Source organism: Glandiceps talaboti, chromosome 6 (assembly GCF_964340395.1).
Source record: "Glandiceps talaboti chromosome 6, keGlaTala1.1, whole genome shotgun sequence".
Taxonomy (NCBI): Eukaryota; Metazoa; Hemichordata; class Enteropneusta; family Spengelidae; genus Glandiceps; species Glandiceps talaboti.
The window spans coordinates 15,695,964-15,711,273 of record NC_135554.1 but is presented as its reverse complement, the minus strand read 5'-3'; the positions used below and the strand labels follow the sequence as shown (position 1 = coordinate 15,711,273).

General features: G+C 39.1%; 4 protein-coding genes across 4 annotated transcripts; 2 read left to right on the top strand and 2 right to left on the bottom strand.

The window, feature by feature from the left end:
• Nucleotides 1-521: 521 nt before the first annotated feature.
• On the top strand, nt 522-3,471 carry LOC144436895 (CMP-N-acetylneuraminate-poly-alpha-2,8-sialyltransferase-like). The gene is made up of 4 exons (XM_078125757.1): nt 522-634; nt 1,062-1,193; nt 2,045-2,620; nt 3,204-3,471. The coding sequence occupies exons 1-4, from the start codon at nt 522-524 to the stop codon at nt 3,469-3,471; spliced, it is 1,089 nt and encodes a 362-aa protein (XP_077981883.1).
• Nucleotides 3,472-5,681: 2,210 nt separating this feature from the next.
• On the bottom strand, nt 5,682-6,023 carry LOC144436894 (myosin light chain kinase, smooth muscle-like). The gene has a single exon (XM_078125756.1). It carries the CDS (start codon nt 6,021-6,023, stop codon nt 5,682-5,684), a length of 342 nt encoding a protein of 113 aa, XP_077981882.1.
• Nucleotides 6,024-8,437: 2,414 nt separating this feature from the next.
• On the bottom strand, nt 8,438-10,947 carry LOC144436893 (echinoidin-like). Its single transcript, XM_078125754.1, has 4 exons — nt 10,734-10,947; nt 9,723-9,934; nt 9,509-9,620; nt 8,438-8,537 (listed from the first exon to the last, which is right to left on the bottom strand). The coding sequence occupies exons 1-4, from the start codon at nt 10,945-10,947 to the stop codon at nt 8,473-8,475; spliced, it is 603 nt and encodes a 200-aa protein (XP_077981880.1). The 3' UTR covers nt 8,438-8,472.
• Nucleotides 10,948-13,552: 2,605 nt separating this feature from the next.
• LOC144436892 (cytochrome P450 1B1-like) lies at nt 13,553-15,109 on the top strand. Its single transcript, XM_078125753.1, has one exon. The coding sequence runs from the start codon at nt 13,553-13,555 to the stop codon at nt 15,107-15,109; it is 1,557 nt and encodes a 518-aa protein (XP_077981879.1).
• Nucleotides 15,110-15,310: the final 201 nt, after the last annotated feature.

Genomic DNA, 15,310 nt, shown 5'->3' with positions numbered 1-15,310 from the left:
CTGATTCGACCCTGATAAAAGGATTCTTGATAATCCAACAGGTGGCAAAAAACTAGATTAGGACTGTAGGTAGATACTCAATAAATGTGATCGTAACATTACATCGGACATGCATGTCAAAAAAGGTTAGTTGTGTTATGTGACAAAAACATTCTAAAGCCTAGCATACATACATACATACATACATACATACATACATACATACATACATACATACATACATACATACTTACATACATACATACATACATACATACATACATACATACATACTGTACATACATACATACATACATACATACATACACATAAACACACACACACACACACACACACTGGCCGATAAACAGCTATACAACTGCTAGTATTATAATATCACAGCACGACCGATGTTCAGATATGTACAAGTATGCATGACTACAAGTAATATTTTGAATTCGTTCCAGGTACACAAGTAGAAATGGTCTGACTTCACCCAATCATCTTTATGGTTTCCAGTAATGCCCAAGTTCAAATGAGCAATGACTCGACGAAACAGACAAGTATGGTGTTGTTACGTCAGCATAATCTTGTCGATTTCACTTCTTGGAGTATTCTATCCTTACACGTTGATCTCTAAGAAGCAGAAAGTCCAGTAAGTGTACCTGTAATGTTTCCATTCAATAGTATACAGTAGTTTTGTACATTGCGAATTCTCCAAACACATTTACCGAGCACAATCAAAATGATTTTTTTCCCTGGCGTTTTGTTTTACTCGCCAAAATATTATCGCGTGCCAATATAATTCTTTATCAGGACTGCTGTTGTTGTATATTCAAAAGTATTCTAATACTAAGCAAATGTAGGGCTGTGTTACGGAATAAGAATATCGTCCATGTAGCCCCTTAACACCAATATATACATATGTAAATCGAGGTAACATTTGTAGGACAACACCACAGGCGACGAATGAACGGAAAACATAAATTTAACAATGATGCGGGTAGCCAGGATAATTGTCGAGTTATGCCTGTTATTGTAATTTGTAATTAGTAACGTTCTAATGATAACATTATTTACAGACGTTCATTCGACCAAAGTGTAGAGAAAAAGTCTCTTAACAACGGTGTGCCTATCCATGCCACTTCGGGTAGTGAACTCATTTGTACAGACACTAAATGTGGCAACCAAACATCGCTGCTGATACGTTTCAAGTAAGTTGGTATTTTGTCTTATGGACTAGAATTAAAAATTGTTCTTTCAGGGCTCACATTTTTGGACTATTTGCTCCGGCTTTAATTCATGGTCAGTCCAAAGAGCAAGGCACATGTGATAAGTTTCGTTTGGACCAGGTCTGGACTACTTTTGTCGGAGTTAGTCATAATTAGATGATCACAATGCTAACGTTGTGCCTGAACGCGTTTTGTCCAACCCAGTGGTATTTTAATACCTGTACTGTTGTGGGATAGGTCGATTGTTTAGAAACAGGTTCTGGAAAGGAATGATGTCCACAGACAACCAAGTACTATAAGAACAGCCACTCGTACTTTATTGACATCTAACAAAACTCCTACAGATCACACAGAAATAAGGGCTTATATAGGTTTTCCTACATTCCATACATATTGGCACGAATTTGGTATCGACCTTCACATGATTGGTCAATTATGAAGAGATAGGATTGGTAGTAAAGATTGTTTGAACTTGAGATTATCTAATTTGACATAACTTGATTGGTTATGAAGGTTGTAGTCAGGATCCTAAATTTGACTCAAGCTCAGTGTATATTTCATTCCCGATAACTGTCTACAGGTAACAACTAACTGTTGATTCTGTCCATGTTAGTCACACCAATACATCTGTATATGTTCATTAGTTTATCTTTTCTGTGAAATAGTGCAACTGTACAGTAATGAATCATGTCACATGTCAATTCAATGTAGACAAAGGGCGTTATTCAGAATACTATTACCAAAGGTAAATATAAGGATAGTACAGAGAATATTTTATGTAAATTTGCTTGTCAATAGAAAAGATAGCAATCAACAATATTTTATTATTACAGGAAATCTTTATCAAGTCTTGCTGAATCGGAAAACTTAATCCGGGTATATGAAAGGCAGATTGGCAGTGGTGTGTATGAATTCTACCAAGAATTTCCTCTATCTAGGAATATTTCCATGAACAGTGTTCCAAGAAGTGAAACATACAGTCTACCTCTCCAAAAATCGTGTGCTGTAGTTGGCAACGGTGGAATATTACGAAACAGTAAATGTGGTGAACACATCAATAATCATGACTTTGTTTTTCGTTTCAATGTCGCGGACATCGAATCTCATATTAGAGACGTTGGATTGAGGACGAATATCACCGTTATTAATAAACTGATATGTGTACGTATGTATGACTCGATGACGAAAGGGAATAAAAATTTCTTTCCCGGTGAAGTTACAAAGAAAGACGCTCTCCACCGAATGCGACACCTAAACGATACCATTGTGTGGTATCCTGAATCTATGAGTGACGTCAGATGCACTCGTCCTATGCTACAATATGTAGTACATAATTTACAGACTAAGTTTCGTCTTCCCTTCAGAATGGGTTACACTGGGTATGGAAATTTGTCAAATTTGACAAAAAGGTAGGCAATAGTGTTTTTCAATTTGGAGGCTGTGATGAAATTAAACTTTTTTAGGTGAGAGAGAGAGGGAGGGAGAGAGAGAGAGAGAGAGAGAGAGAGAGAGAGAGAGAGAGAGAGAGAGAGAGAGAGAGAGAGAGAGAGAGAGAGAGAGAGAGAGAGGGAGGGAGGGAGGGAGGGAGGGAGGGAGGGGGGCAGGGAGGGAGAGAGAGAGAGAGAGAGAGAGAGAGTGAGAGAGAGAGAGAGAGAGAGAGAGAGAGAGAGAGAGAGAGAGAGAGAGAGCCTCGGAGCGAGAGAGACGTACAAGCGAGGGTGGCTGCAATAATTGTATTTTGCGCTCTTACCATGTCGTTGTGTTGCGCTTCAGTTACTGCAGTTACAGTGGGAGGAGTGTTGTTCCACATTCTAATACTGACACTGTTTCATTTGAATGCGTAATTCGGCAAATCTGGACAAAAGTTTCTTCAAAGATGTCGGAAAACTACGCCAAAGATTTAGCTTTAAGCAGAAAGAAATTTATATGTGATTCACTGACATGTGTTCATGTATATGAAATCTTATGATGCCTGCTATTGTTCTTTAACAGATTTCTAAAACTTGAAGGGCTACCAACTGTGGGCATACGGACTGTACTAACAGCTCTCCTCCTCTGTGATGACGTCACAGTCTATGGATTCTATCCCTTTCCAACTGACTCGAGGGGGAAAATGGTCCCTCATCACTATTACGGCGCATGGTCACACAAAGTCAACAAGTATGAAAAGAGTGTGCACGGTTGGGATGAAGAATTTGCATCTTTGCAATCTTTGCACAAAATGGGTGTGATCAGACTCGTAACATCAAAATGTGCGTAAAACTAGTTGAATGTCCACACTCTGGCCTATATATTGCCACTAGAGGGCACTGTTTGAGTGAATTGATGATGACGACAGCAACAACATCGGTAGTTCCAATGACATCAAAAGTATTAGTTTATAATCGAGGCTATGAAACCATGACAACAATGGTAATTAATTGAAAAACATTGCGGTAAAACTACAGACCCCTGTACGGCACTGTTCGATGCACACCATGATTATTTTTCGTTGTGATAAACGGAATAAATGTGCGTTGGTTTGTGAGAATCATTAAAATGACAATGTATTAGTTTTATGTTAATTTATCATGACGTGTCGTGTATTTTTGACGAGAACTCTCAATGTTGATGACAATCAGTACAAAAGTTGCAATATTTTTTTCAAGTGTTCTTCAAGTTAGACATTGACGTCGATAGAATATTAATCACTACAACTCGCACGACAATAATATTTGTCATGTGATGTGAATATCTGAAGTATTACAGTCATAGGCGGTAGTCCACACCGTAAGAATCCGCTATTTACCATGATATGTGTAGTGGTGCGCCACCAACGTTATTTGCGGTCCAGATACACTCAAGACAACAGAAATTATGATGATTTAATGCAAATATTGAAATATCAAATAAAATATATTGACTAATTTTTCGGATGAAATGCTTTCTTTATCATATCACCTCTTTTTATGAAGTCAACTTAATTTGACGAACAAAGATCTACTGTAAACATTATAGGACAATTAGTCACTATTCCCCAATATTTGTCTTCGTAAAGCTAAGGAAATTATTCGTGCCCTAAAGGGGCCTCGTCACTACGAGTCGCTAGGCGAGTAGTGACAAGTGTTTGGTGACAAGTTTTCCGGCCGAAACAACACTCAAATCTGCGATTGGCTCATTACTATTACTAGAAAGACTTCGACCATGAACGAAGGTACAAAAATAAAAGCACACACAGAGTATGAAATAATTTGACCTTTATTTCACTAGCATAGACTGTCGTTCCGTCTTCATCGGTCTTGTGAGAGCGGTAGGCCAATAGAAGATAGAGGGCCCCTCACGCGGCGTATGTTACAGACTTTGCTCTAGAGCTACATGTATATAAAATGAAAATTAAATCATTCTTGTGTAGATTCTGAATCCCAACTTTGTAACTTTGAAATCTTAGATATAATGGATTTAAAATTGGCCTATTCGAAGCATGTCTTCTTCAGACTCACGGAGCAATTTCTAAGACTCATCAGACTACCCATGAGAATATACCATGGCAACATTCGCGTCCAATATTGTATTAAAGTAAGGCCCAAATTGTTTAATGTCGGTGCACAAAATAAATATACAGAATACCACATCGTGTTAAAAAGCTACTCTGAGTCAACGCACAGTATATAATACAGGTGGTCAATTATTCGCCAATGGGCGTGGTCATGGTATGGCGAATGATTTGGTATGTCATTTTATGACGTCACTTTCAATGGTACCATATGTGAATGCCGTCTATATCCATAATACTAGTTATGTTATAGACATGGGTCAATATAGTTTAGTGGGTTTTGATGATAAATTTCAATATGCAAAAATAATAAAGTTTATAGACTTTGTCCCTCTGTCTAATATAATACATCATTGACGTAATGTGTACAACATACTGCCCCTGATACACGAGGGACAAAGGTTGTGAGATATACAAAGTGAGTAAAGTCGAATGCAATAATGCACAAAGATGCTAACGTTGCTAGGGTGGTTTAAAGTATCGTTTAAGTCACGTGATACCAAGGTAAATTTGTCACGCAAACTAGAGTCATGTTCCACTGTAGCTATTGCGCTCTCTTGAGAACCAATTGAAATCAGTGTTTTTTTTCGTCTCATGTCTTCCCCGCTTCAAATGATGATTTCAAATGTAACTCGACCAAAGTCGGTCAGGGGTTGAAAGCCTGACGACTGTGTCAACGAGGACGGGAGCGATCGGTGTCAATATTGGTGAAGTGGTTGATTGGCAAACGATCACTAAATGTTAGGGTCTAAGGCTACAATTATCTAATCTAGAACTGAGTGCAAAGCTTAAAGAGGTACAAGAACTATGACCACGACGACACAGAAATGTTAAATGGCTTGTTCATGTCCATCATCATACACTGAAACACTTCTGTACCATGGCTTCATTTCATCACATACTATACAAAACACACACTTCTATTGGGAATAGACACTTCATGACGGTATTTCCTCTACGCCAAGCTCAGCAGTACATTCAGCACATTCAACTTCATTTTCTATACGACATGTATAAAACCCTATATCTTCCACTACGGCATCCTTAACTATTAAAGCACATGAATAAGTACCACCATCTTCTGAGAATTCCAATTCGTATCTCCCTCCTTCGCGAATCTGTGTGCGTTGTTCAGGTTCCGCATCTTCATCGGTGAAAAACCATGTCACCTCCGGTTCTGGATGGCCCTCGTACTGAACTTCAAGTCGAGCGTGGCTGCTTTCTACTACAGGCGTATCTTCCAACTCCTCTACGAATATCGGAGCCCGTTTGTCCGTCATGATATCCCGTTTTACAAATGTTCTGTCTGATGATATTCTCCACCCGCCAATATCAACTCCAGTACGTGTAAGTGACGCGACCTGAGTGCTCGGGGACCAGTGATTGTTCAACCTCAACCGTTGGTATACGTGTGGGAACTACTTTGAATATACATACTCAGAGCTTGGTAAATATCAATTAATGTTTATTATTTACCAATGGTTGACACTTTATGGCCACCTGGTTCTAGCTGTTCAGACTTGAATTTTTATGTTGATATTTACACACGGGGATGCACATGTAATAGGTCTGACCCTTTTGGCACTAAAGATAAGTTATATATAAAAGGTGAACGAGATAGTCACCGTGTTAATCTCGTTCGACATTTTAGTGAGATGTTATTTCTGTTGTTGTAGCCTTGAATTGATGTTTACAACCTGTTCATTCAGGGAACGACATAGTCTCGGATACCCAGCCACTCGCCGCTTGGGGCTCTGCCTACGAGACCACCCCAAACGAGAGTCTGGGGAACGACGTTCCAACTATCCAGTAGGCAGTAGCCTCTGGAGCAGTGCATCATTGGGAGTACTTCACGTCCCACGTCACTTCTCAAGCGACTGATATATATTAAGTACAACAAACGGGCCTTTTTGGGGCTTAGACTGTGTATGGATGTATTAGTGAGAAATACATCCATGGACTGTGTGACGGCCGGGGTAGTTGGAACGTGGTTTCCCAGGCTCTCGTCTGGATGGTCTCGTAGAAGAGCCCCCAGCGATGAGAGTCTGGGTAACCGAAACTAGGAACGACATAATTTGGCTGAGGAGAAAATGAGGTGGGGGACGTTGGCGTGCGAACGTGGGTCTTGTAAATTCTGATGGTCTGAAGGGGCGAGGGCTTGAAACATTTTACGCTTGATTTGTGGCTCTTTGAACCAAATGTAACAGGTAACACTCAAGTAAAGCACATTCTCTATGTGCTACACTCGTTTATTTTTATAACATTCATACCAAGAGTAAAAGTGTATTGTTTCAATTGGTTTATTTACAAACCTAGCATGTAAAATCTCAGGAGGGTCAGTAAACTGGTATGAGAGATTGGATGGAATATACCGTAAGTGCCATAAAGCAGGCTAAGCTGCTGGGCAAATAAACTAAACATCACAGATTTTAGAGTTCTCTTCAATGACGTGAAAATTGTATTGAACCTCATTGCATATGTGCCGTCAAACTATACTGTTGCAGAAGCAAATATGTATAATGTGTCGTAAGGAGTTCTCAGAGTGTAAGCTACATTGTATTGATGTAGTAACTAAATGGATATATAAAATGTTATGTCTGGTAGCACAGAATTGTTCTTTGCGACAAGCCATGAAGGAACAACAATCCAAAGGTTTGACCTTACGGATGGCATTCAGTTTATATCTGGTTACTGAATGGCTGTCATATTTGTAGTTAACAATCATGATTTACTCCATGACTCAAATACAATTTAATACATATTAGAGACTTTATCAAGTGTCTACCCCTTTATCATCAGTTGGAAACTTTCCTATAAGGCCTTGACTTTGACATTCACGAGCTCATTATTAAAATAAAGCCACTTATTTTATATCACAGACACATTATTTGATGCCACCAATTTCTTTCAAAGCATACCACCATTGACTATTAGAAGTAAAATATTTGAGGGGTTGTGTCTTTTATGAAGACTTGTTTCTCTTATTTATTTATTTTTTAGAAAAGTCGCGCTATGTAGAGTAGTGAAGACTCGCTGGACATCAACCAAAGCAGCTGGGACAAAATCAACCTTGCCTAGCTTTGTTCATAAGATGAAGAATTCAAGCATGATGCATATTATACATTACAATCATTTAAAAGGTTGTTCTAGACCCATAAAGAAATAATTTGGATTTATGGCCTGTGTTGCAATGTTGCATATGGGCTTGGGGAGTTTATGTCATTGTCTTACGATTCCCAAAAGGCAGAAACCCTCTTAATCTAGCCTTATAGGCGACCACAACATTAATACAAAAGCTGAACAAATTAAATGTGACTTTAGATGCCTATAAGCTTACTTATGGAATATACTCCATGGTTTCTGGGATGAAATAGAAACCAGATATTTCAATGTCGCCCCCTCCGGAATATTGATCGTTACCATATCAACTAAGTTGAATTGTGACTTTTGTCATAGGTGCAACAACAATCTGATTTCAAAATGATAACAGTGTTACACAAGACCTTTCTTGTTTTGGATCTTAGACTAAAACTACATGTCATTACTCACAGTATTAAGACATCCATACCATGAATTGGAAGTTTCATTCTTTTAATATTTCCATGCTGAAAGGAGAGATGAAATTGCTAAGAAAGATTAATGTGCGATATAAGAGTTGAATATTAGGTTAACTGACTCAGATCGACGAATAATGGTCCTTTTCGAATCCTGTGGGTACGGATTTACTTGCTAATTCGGTTTCTTACAGACAAACGCCATCATAAGATCACATGGAATATCGTTCCACATTTTATCTGTCAATAAAAACGATAATTATGTAAGTAAAATATGAAAAGATACATACAAAAGGAGAGAGAGAGAGAGAGAGAGAGAGAGAGAGAGAGAGAGAGGGGGGGAGGGAGGGAGGGAGGGAGGGAGGGAGAGAGAGGGAGGGAGAGGGGCGGCGGAGACTAGAGAGACATAGAGAGGTACAGACAGACAGAGGAAGGCATACACGTACACAAATACATTCGCATGGGTAAACAAATGCTCTTGAGGTTTAATTTGGTTCAAATCATGAGCTAAACATTTCGGGGCCCCCTTTCAGACCATCAGAATTTTCATGCCCCCCCCCCTTCTTTTGAACACTCAATTTTTATTGCGTAAGTCCCTCTGGGCACACAAACGCTGTAATTGGAAACATATATAAACACCTACATAATTTATATCCTTTGTATATGCATTTTCTCTACTTCAATTTTTTTTTTGCAACTAGACTTGTCAACTCCCTTTTTCACAAGGCAGGCCATTGGGACTGTCTTTTAATAAAAAAAATATAGAGAATGTCTTTGGGTAGATAGGTACAGAACGAGAGGTACTACACTGTGTTCGAGACCTGCCAATGTAAGGGCAGTTTTTTACACACACTTTACAGAATGACAGCTCACAGGTGTAAAATTAGGCGCGGTAGAACACAGTGTCAGGCAGGGAAGCACATGTTGGTTGCATTGTAACAGTTGACAAGTTGGGGACAGTGCTATAGAAATGATTAACAGGCTGAGGACAGTTTCATTCATGGGTTTAAAGTGTTAGAGGACAGTTCCTTTCATGGATTAATGGCATGCATGCAGACATTTTCTTTGTGTAAAAAGTGTCCTGTCCACTGAAAATGTGCCCGCTTAAATGAAATTAAGAGCACAGTTGAAACAACGGGGAAGAGTCAGAAAGGAGTATAACTATACATACAATCTGGTGGGATTTAAATTTGAAAGTAATTTTTTCGTACTCGAATGTGAATGGACGGCACAATCCTCGTGACCATTATAGTCGTTTGGTTCTCCATCAGCCCATTTGGTATAATTCAGTGTTGTACCATCACTCCATCTGAAATATCCTTCCTGTAAAAAGGTTATAAACATTGTAATAATGAATTATGATTTAATACCATTTGGTACTTTTTCATTTAAATTTCTATTTTAATAGAAGAATCAATTACTCACCGTGGAAAGATCATTTAAACCAAGCCAGACGGTGTTATCAATCAGACTGTCTACGAACAGTTGTTCATTGTGTGAATGAATGGAGACATGGTCTGCATCGTGGGCCACTCTGCAAGTATCTGATGCGTCTGTCCAGGTTTTCAACGAATTTATAAAACGGTAACAACTGTTGCCAAACGGAACGAACAACGGGTCACAATCATGATCACTGCCTACAACAATAGAACAAAATCATTTAATTTTTTTCATAATTCGTAACCGGCAGTTTTGAAATAATGATCATTTAGACCATTAAGACAGTTACCCAATTAAATCTTTAAAGAATTTCAAGTGAATGTTTTCAGATTTATAAGATTTAATCATTGTAGACCTAATTTCTCTATGCAGTATTGTGTTTAAATTTGTACACTTGTTTTGTTTTATATTTTCACCTTTCGATGTTTTGTCAACGATGAATTTCCGTATTTTTATGGATAATAAAAGTAAAAACATCTTATCTCTGACATTTGCAAAGAATGCCTTATCATTCCATATGTACACATGAGTGCGCAGTCCATATATCAGAGAAATCCGACCATCTGTTTCAGAAGAGATCACTTTTGACCCCCCCCCCCCCATCTTCTTAAAATAGAATATGATGCGTATCAACTTGGCATGGATAAAGCTGATATAGCGTCCAAACCCCAAGGCACGTACGTGTACGCGTGCATATCAAATATCAAAAGCAATCCGATCATCGCGGATTGGTTTTGAAGAAGAAGTCGATATTTCCACATTTGTTAAATAAAATGGCGTACGCACGCGAGTCAAGTCGTGGTCGTTGGGAAAAACACGAATTACTAGTACCAAACGTGGATTTAATAGGATCGGGCAGCCAATACATAAAGGTCAAAGGTCGTGCTTATCACCTGCACGTCGTTCTGGTGACAGGCGTGTGTCAGCAGAATCGGCTTTTTAAAAAGCATTATAACAAGCAACATTGCTTCCTGAAATAAGGGAGTATACCGTTACCTGGTTTGGTTATAGTGGTCGACTGTGCCAGACTTCTATCAACAGACGTGTCTATCATAAACGTTGGTGATGTTAGATTGGTGTTTGGCGCATTTTCAGTTGACATCTTTTCATCTTTTCCATCGACGTAAGTTTGCCGACCTTGTATAGCTAACGTTTGAGTGGATGTTTCTGAATTGCCAATATTGGTCACACTTTTCGACACTACTGCCATGTAGGATGGTGGAACAGTCGTTGTTAGTGTGGCATTCTCAGAATTCAATTTGATTCTTGGTATCAGTGCTTCTGGGAAACTGACTTTATTCCTGCAGCAGCACCACCAGCCTAATTAGTGAACATGGGAAAACAACTGTGTTTGTACACCGGCGTGGGCGTTACTTGTCAAGCGACAGTGATTAATCGGGCGATCAGCCAATCAGGTGTCCGCAAACTTCCCGCTTCAAAATCCAGGGAGCTGAGAATATGAAAAATACCATCCGGGTAATGAAAAGTCCATACCCGGAGTATATTAGACAGACATGGTAATGAAAAGTCAACATCCGGAGTATATTAGACAGACATTGACTGTGTGCGCAATAGACTCCAACATGAAGATGTTTGTATCGAAGTATCGAGTTTGTTATCAACCAGAAAGAGCTGTCAAAATGAATGATTGATGATGGCGAAAGCCCAACCAAATAAACGTCAATAGCTTGGTTAGTGTGTGTGAACCTTTCAGTAGCTAAGCATGTCTTGTCGAAAGCGACGTTTCGGTCAGTTTACATTTAAGAACATGGAGAGTATCCAACTTCATTGATGTATGTCTTCTAACTCCAATGTAAAAACATCCTCTGAGAAAATGCACAGTACAGCAGACACTGTATTTGAGAACTTGTAGTGTGAAGTGAGTGTCTAATTTTGTTAGGGGGTGTATGTGTATTAGCTAGAGTGTATAAATAGCCCGGAAGATATGCAGACATGCACGATGGCGCAGACACTGTTATTATTATTGTTGTTGCGGTGGTATGATAGCAGTGTATGAGTTATCTCCGGAGTATATTGGAATTCGAACTCAATACACAACAAAGGAAATTAGCCGGTGTACAAAACAGATACAATCCGACCAATATGCGCCTCGCTACCGCTCGACGCATATTGGTCGGATTGTATCTGTTACTTGTTGAAGGCCATTTTTTCTTTATTTAGTGTTACTCTCAAATACAACTAAAACGGTATGTCTTGGTTCAAAGTTGCAAGGTTCAATAGAATGTCATACATGTAACAAATAAGACGTAAGCAAGTCCCTTCCCTGTACATATGTGAAGGTTCTATAATTAGATTGTTGTTACCATATATTAAGAGTTTCGTTATTTACTATTGATATCATCCCAGTACCTCGACTAAGCACAACCCAACCCAACACAGGATATCCGACAGCTAGCATGTTATCACCAGGCTGCCAGACCGGAAAGTAGTCGCAGAAAACAAAATAAATGAGCTCTGGCCAGTACTTTGACTATTTTACATTTATTACATTTTAACATTCTATGGTTGCACGAAATACATTCTAGGCCCAGGCGACGGTCCGGGCAGCTTGCACGAAATACATTCAATATATTTAATACATTTTTTACATTCTAGGTTTGCACGAAAAACATTCCTGTTTTAGAGTAAATTGTTGCACAAAACGGCAAATGCTAAGCTCTTATGACCAGGATTCAGTGTGTCTCAAACAAGGATTGTGTGTGTCTCAAATAAGAATTGTGTGTCTCAAACACCCAAATGCTAAGGTTTTATGACAAAAAGTGTATTTTGCGGCACTCTCTCTCTCTCTCTCTCTCTCTCTCTCTCTCTCTCTCTCTCTCTCTCTCTCTCTCTCTCTCTCTCTCTCTCTCTCTCTCTCTCTCTCTCTCTCTCTCCAACGTCTATGATTCTACTTATAGATCAATTTGGCAACTTCATTTAAATCCCATTCTACAACAGAATTACAATGTAAATAACGTACCTTCCTCGACACGAGTTCTAGTAAAGAACATAAACGGTATTATAACCACACAGCTTACAACAACCGAATGAAATATCAACAAGGTTACTACGTTACAGCTGGAGTCAGCTGCCATGTTTTGACTTCTTTGAAACTACTGCGTATCTCAGTTTTTGAAAACGAGGTTTGAAATGAAATGTAAACTAATAAAGCCAGTATAAAAGAGGTGGCGATGTGTGATTGGATGTTCATAAATAAACTGGCTAGGTGTCCATTTACGTTCTTAACCGCTCATTCGTTTGTATATCTTAATATCTCTTTGAGGGTTGATTAAATATGATAATAATATTCGGAATATGCGCCGGGATTTGCGACAGGTTGACATTAAAATCTTTGTCAGTTGATTTGCGTGACATTCACTATCATAAAGGCATGGCTGTAACTTCCATTTTATAAAACAGCTTGCATAATTAATCAAAAGACTCTTGGTTTCGACAGTAAGTTTGTGATATTATGGACTTCTGTATGCATAGATGTATTTAAAAATGTTAAGATTATACTAAAAAATGAAAAGAAAATATATAAAGCAAGGAATAACTAGCATATTTGATAAGGCAGAGACTAAGAGACACTGTTCTCAAAGTAAGGGGGAAAGGGCACTAAATTCAACGGTCATTGACATTTAAATGATTGTCAATAAAATTCACGTGACCCGTCACAAATAAAGGCCTACGTGACCTGTGCCAATGAGAGTTGAAATTAGGACGTACAGTCAGTTCAACCATTCTTATACACAGTTACTTGTTGCAGAGCTCCTTGTTGATACCATTGGACTTGGCAAGTGATTCACACCATCATGTTACTGGTGATATCAAACTCAGTTACCGTCTTTGGCTTTACGACAGTATTTATTACCTTGTTTATCGTTCTAGTGACAATAATTTGGCGTAGAACACAAAACATCGACCGACAACCCAGTCCACCTGGTCCATGGGGTTGGCCATATATTGGTAGTTTATTCTCCATAAAACCACCTGCGTACTTATACCTTCACGAACTCGCAAGAACATATGGTAGCGTCTATCAAATCAAACTTGGACCACAGACAGTCGTTGTACTAGATGGTTATAGAGCACTACACGAAGCTTTGGTCAAACAAGTGCTTACATTTTCTGGGCGACCTGACTTTCCTGATGACTTGAATGTGAAACATGACAGGAAACTAGACTTAGTGTTTTCAAATTACTCCCAAGAAACTAGATTCTTGCGAAAACTTGTGTACACAGCTTTGCAGAGATGTCTTGTTGAGAACATTCGTGGGATTGAAGAAGTAATAACCAGACAGGCACTCGCAATTGTAGATTGTATGAGTAATGGCGGCGTATATGACCCGTTTGAAACCATTCATGTTGGAGTTGCCAATATTCTATGTACCGTTTGCTTCAGTAAATCTTTCTCGTATGATGATATGTATTTCCGGGGTCTCGTTTTGGGTGAGTTGAAGGTACAGCGCTCGACTGGTCTTGGTTCTATTAAGGCTATTTTGCCTACAAGCTGGTCATCCCGCCCCAGTCAATCGCAAAGGAGAGATCAAATACACAATATCCTGACTTTCATTGAAGAAAACGTAACTGAACATCTTCGAAACCCTCAACCGCAGGCTAAGATGGACATGGTAGATTTGATGCGACAGGCTATGCCAAGTGACGAACAAAACCGCGGAGATAAGTCTCATATTCAATTAAGTGATGTAATACATCATACTAGTGAGATCAGTCACATGATCGTTTCTCTCATCAGAGCCGGATTTGATACCATTGGAAAGACTCTCCATGTCTTTATCTGCTATATGCTTGTGTATCCAGAAGTTCAAAAACGATTAGGCGATGAACTGCACAGCGTTGTGGGTCATGATCGGCCTCCGACTTTAGATGATCGTTCAAGACTGCCGCTTGTTGACGCTTGTCTCCACGAAGTTCTCCGCCATGCATCGATGGCTCCGCTAGGAGTTTACCACAGCACTATCAAAGACACAACACTTTTTGGATATCATATCCCGAGAGGCACACCTATTATAACGAATCTTTGGTCTTCAGATCATGATGATGCAGAATGGATTGAACCTGACAAGTTCATTCCAGAACGTTTCCTTACAAATGATGGTTCTCAATTGAACAGAAGGCTGACAAATAAAGTAGCCGTATTTTCAATGGGAGCACGTCGTTGTCTGGGAGAGAAGTTGGCGCAAATGGAGCTATTTTTGTTTGTTGCTGTGTGGTTACATAAGTGTAGATTTGAATGTATGCAAGGAGACGAGCCAAAATTGAAGTTTTCCTTTGATGGTATTACATTAAAGGCTGAGAGATACAGCGTGTTAACAAGTGAACGGGTTGCGTCTACGTCGAAGAAATAATCCACCGCCTGACAAAAAGGAGCCAACTACATAACAAGCTACAAAGAAAAATGATATAACGTGTAAATGTGCCAAATGGCGTTGTATCACAACTGGTACAGTATAAATAATAAACGATTTAACTTGTCAGACTTTGATTGGTAGGATATAATGCTGTCACAGGAAGTTGGTTCACACCAATAGCTGATGTAATCTTTGCAC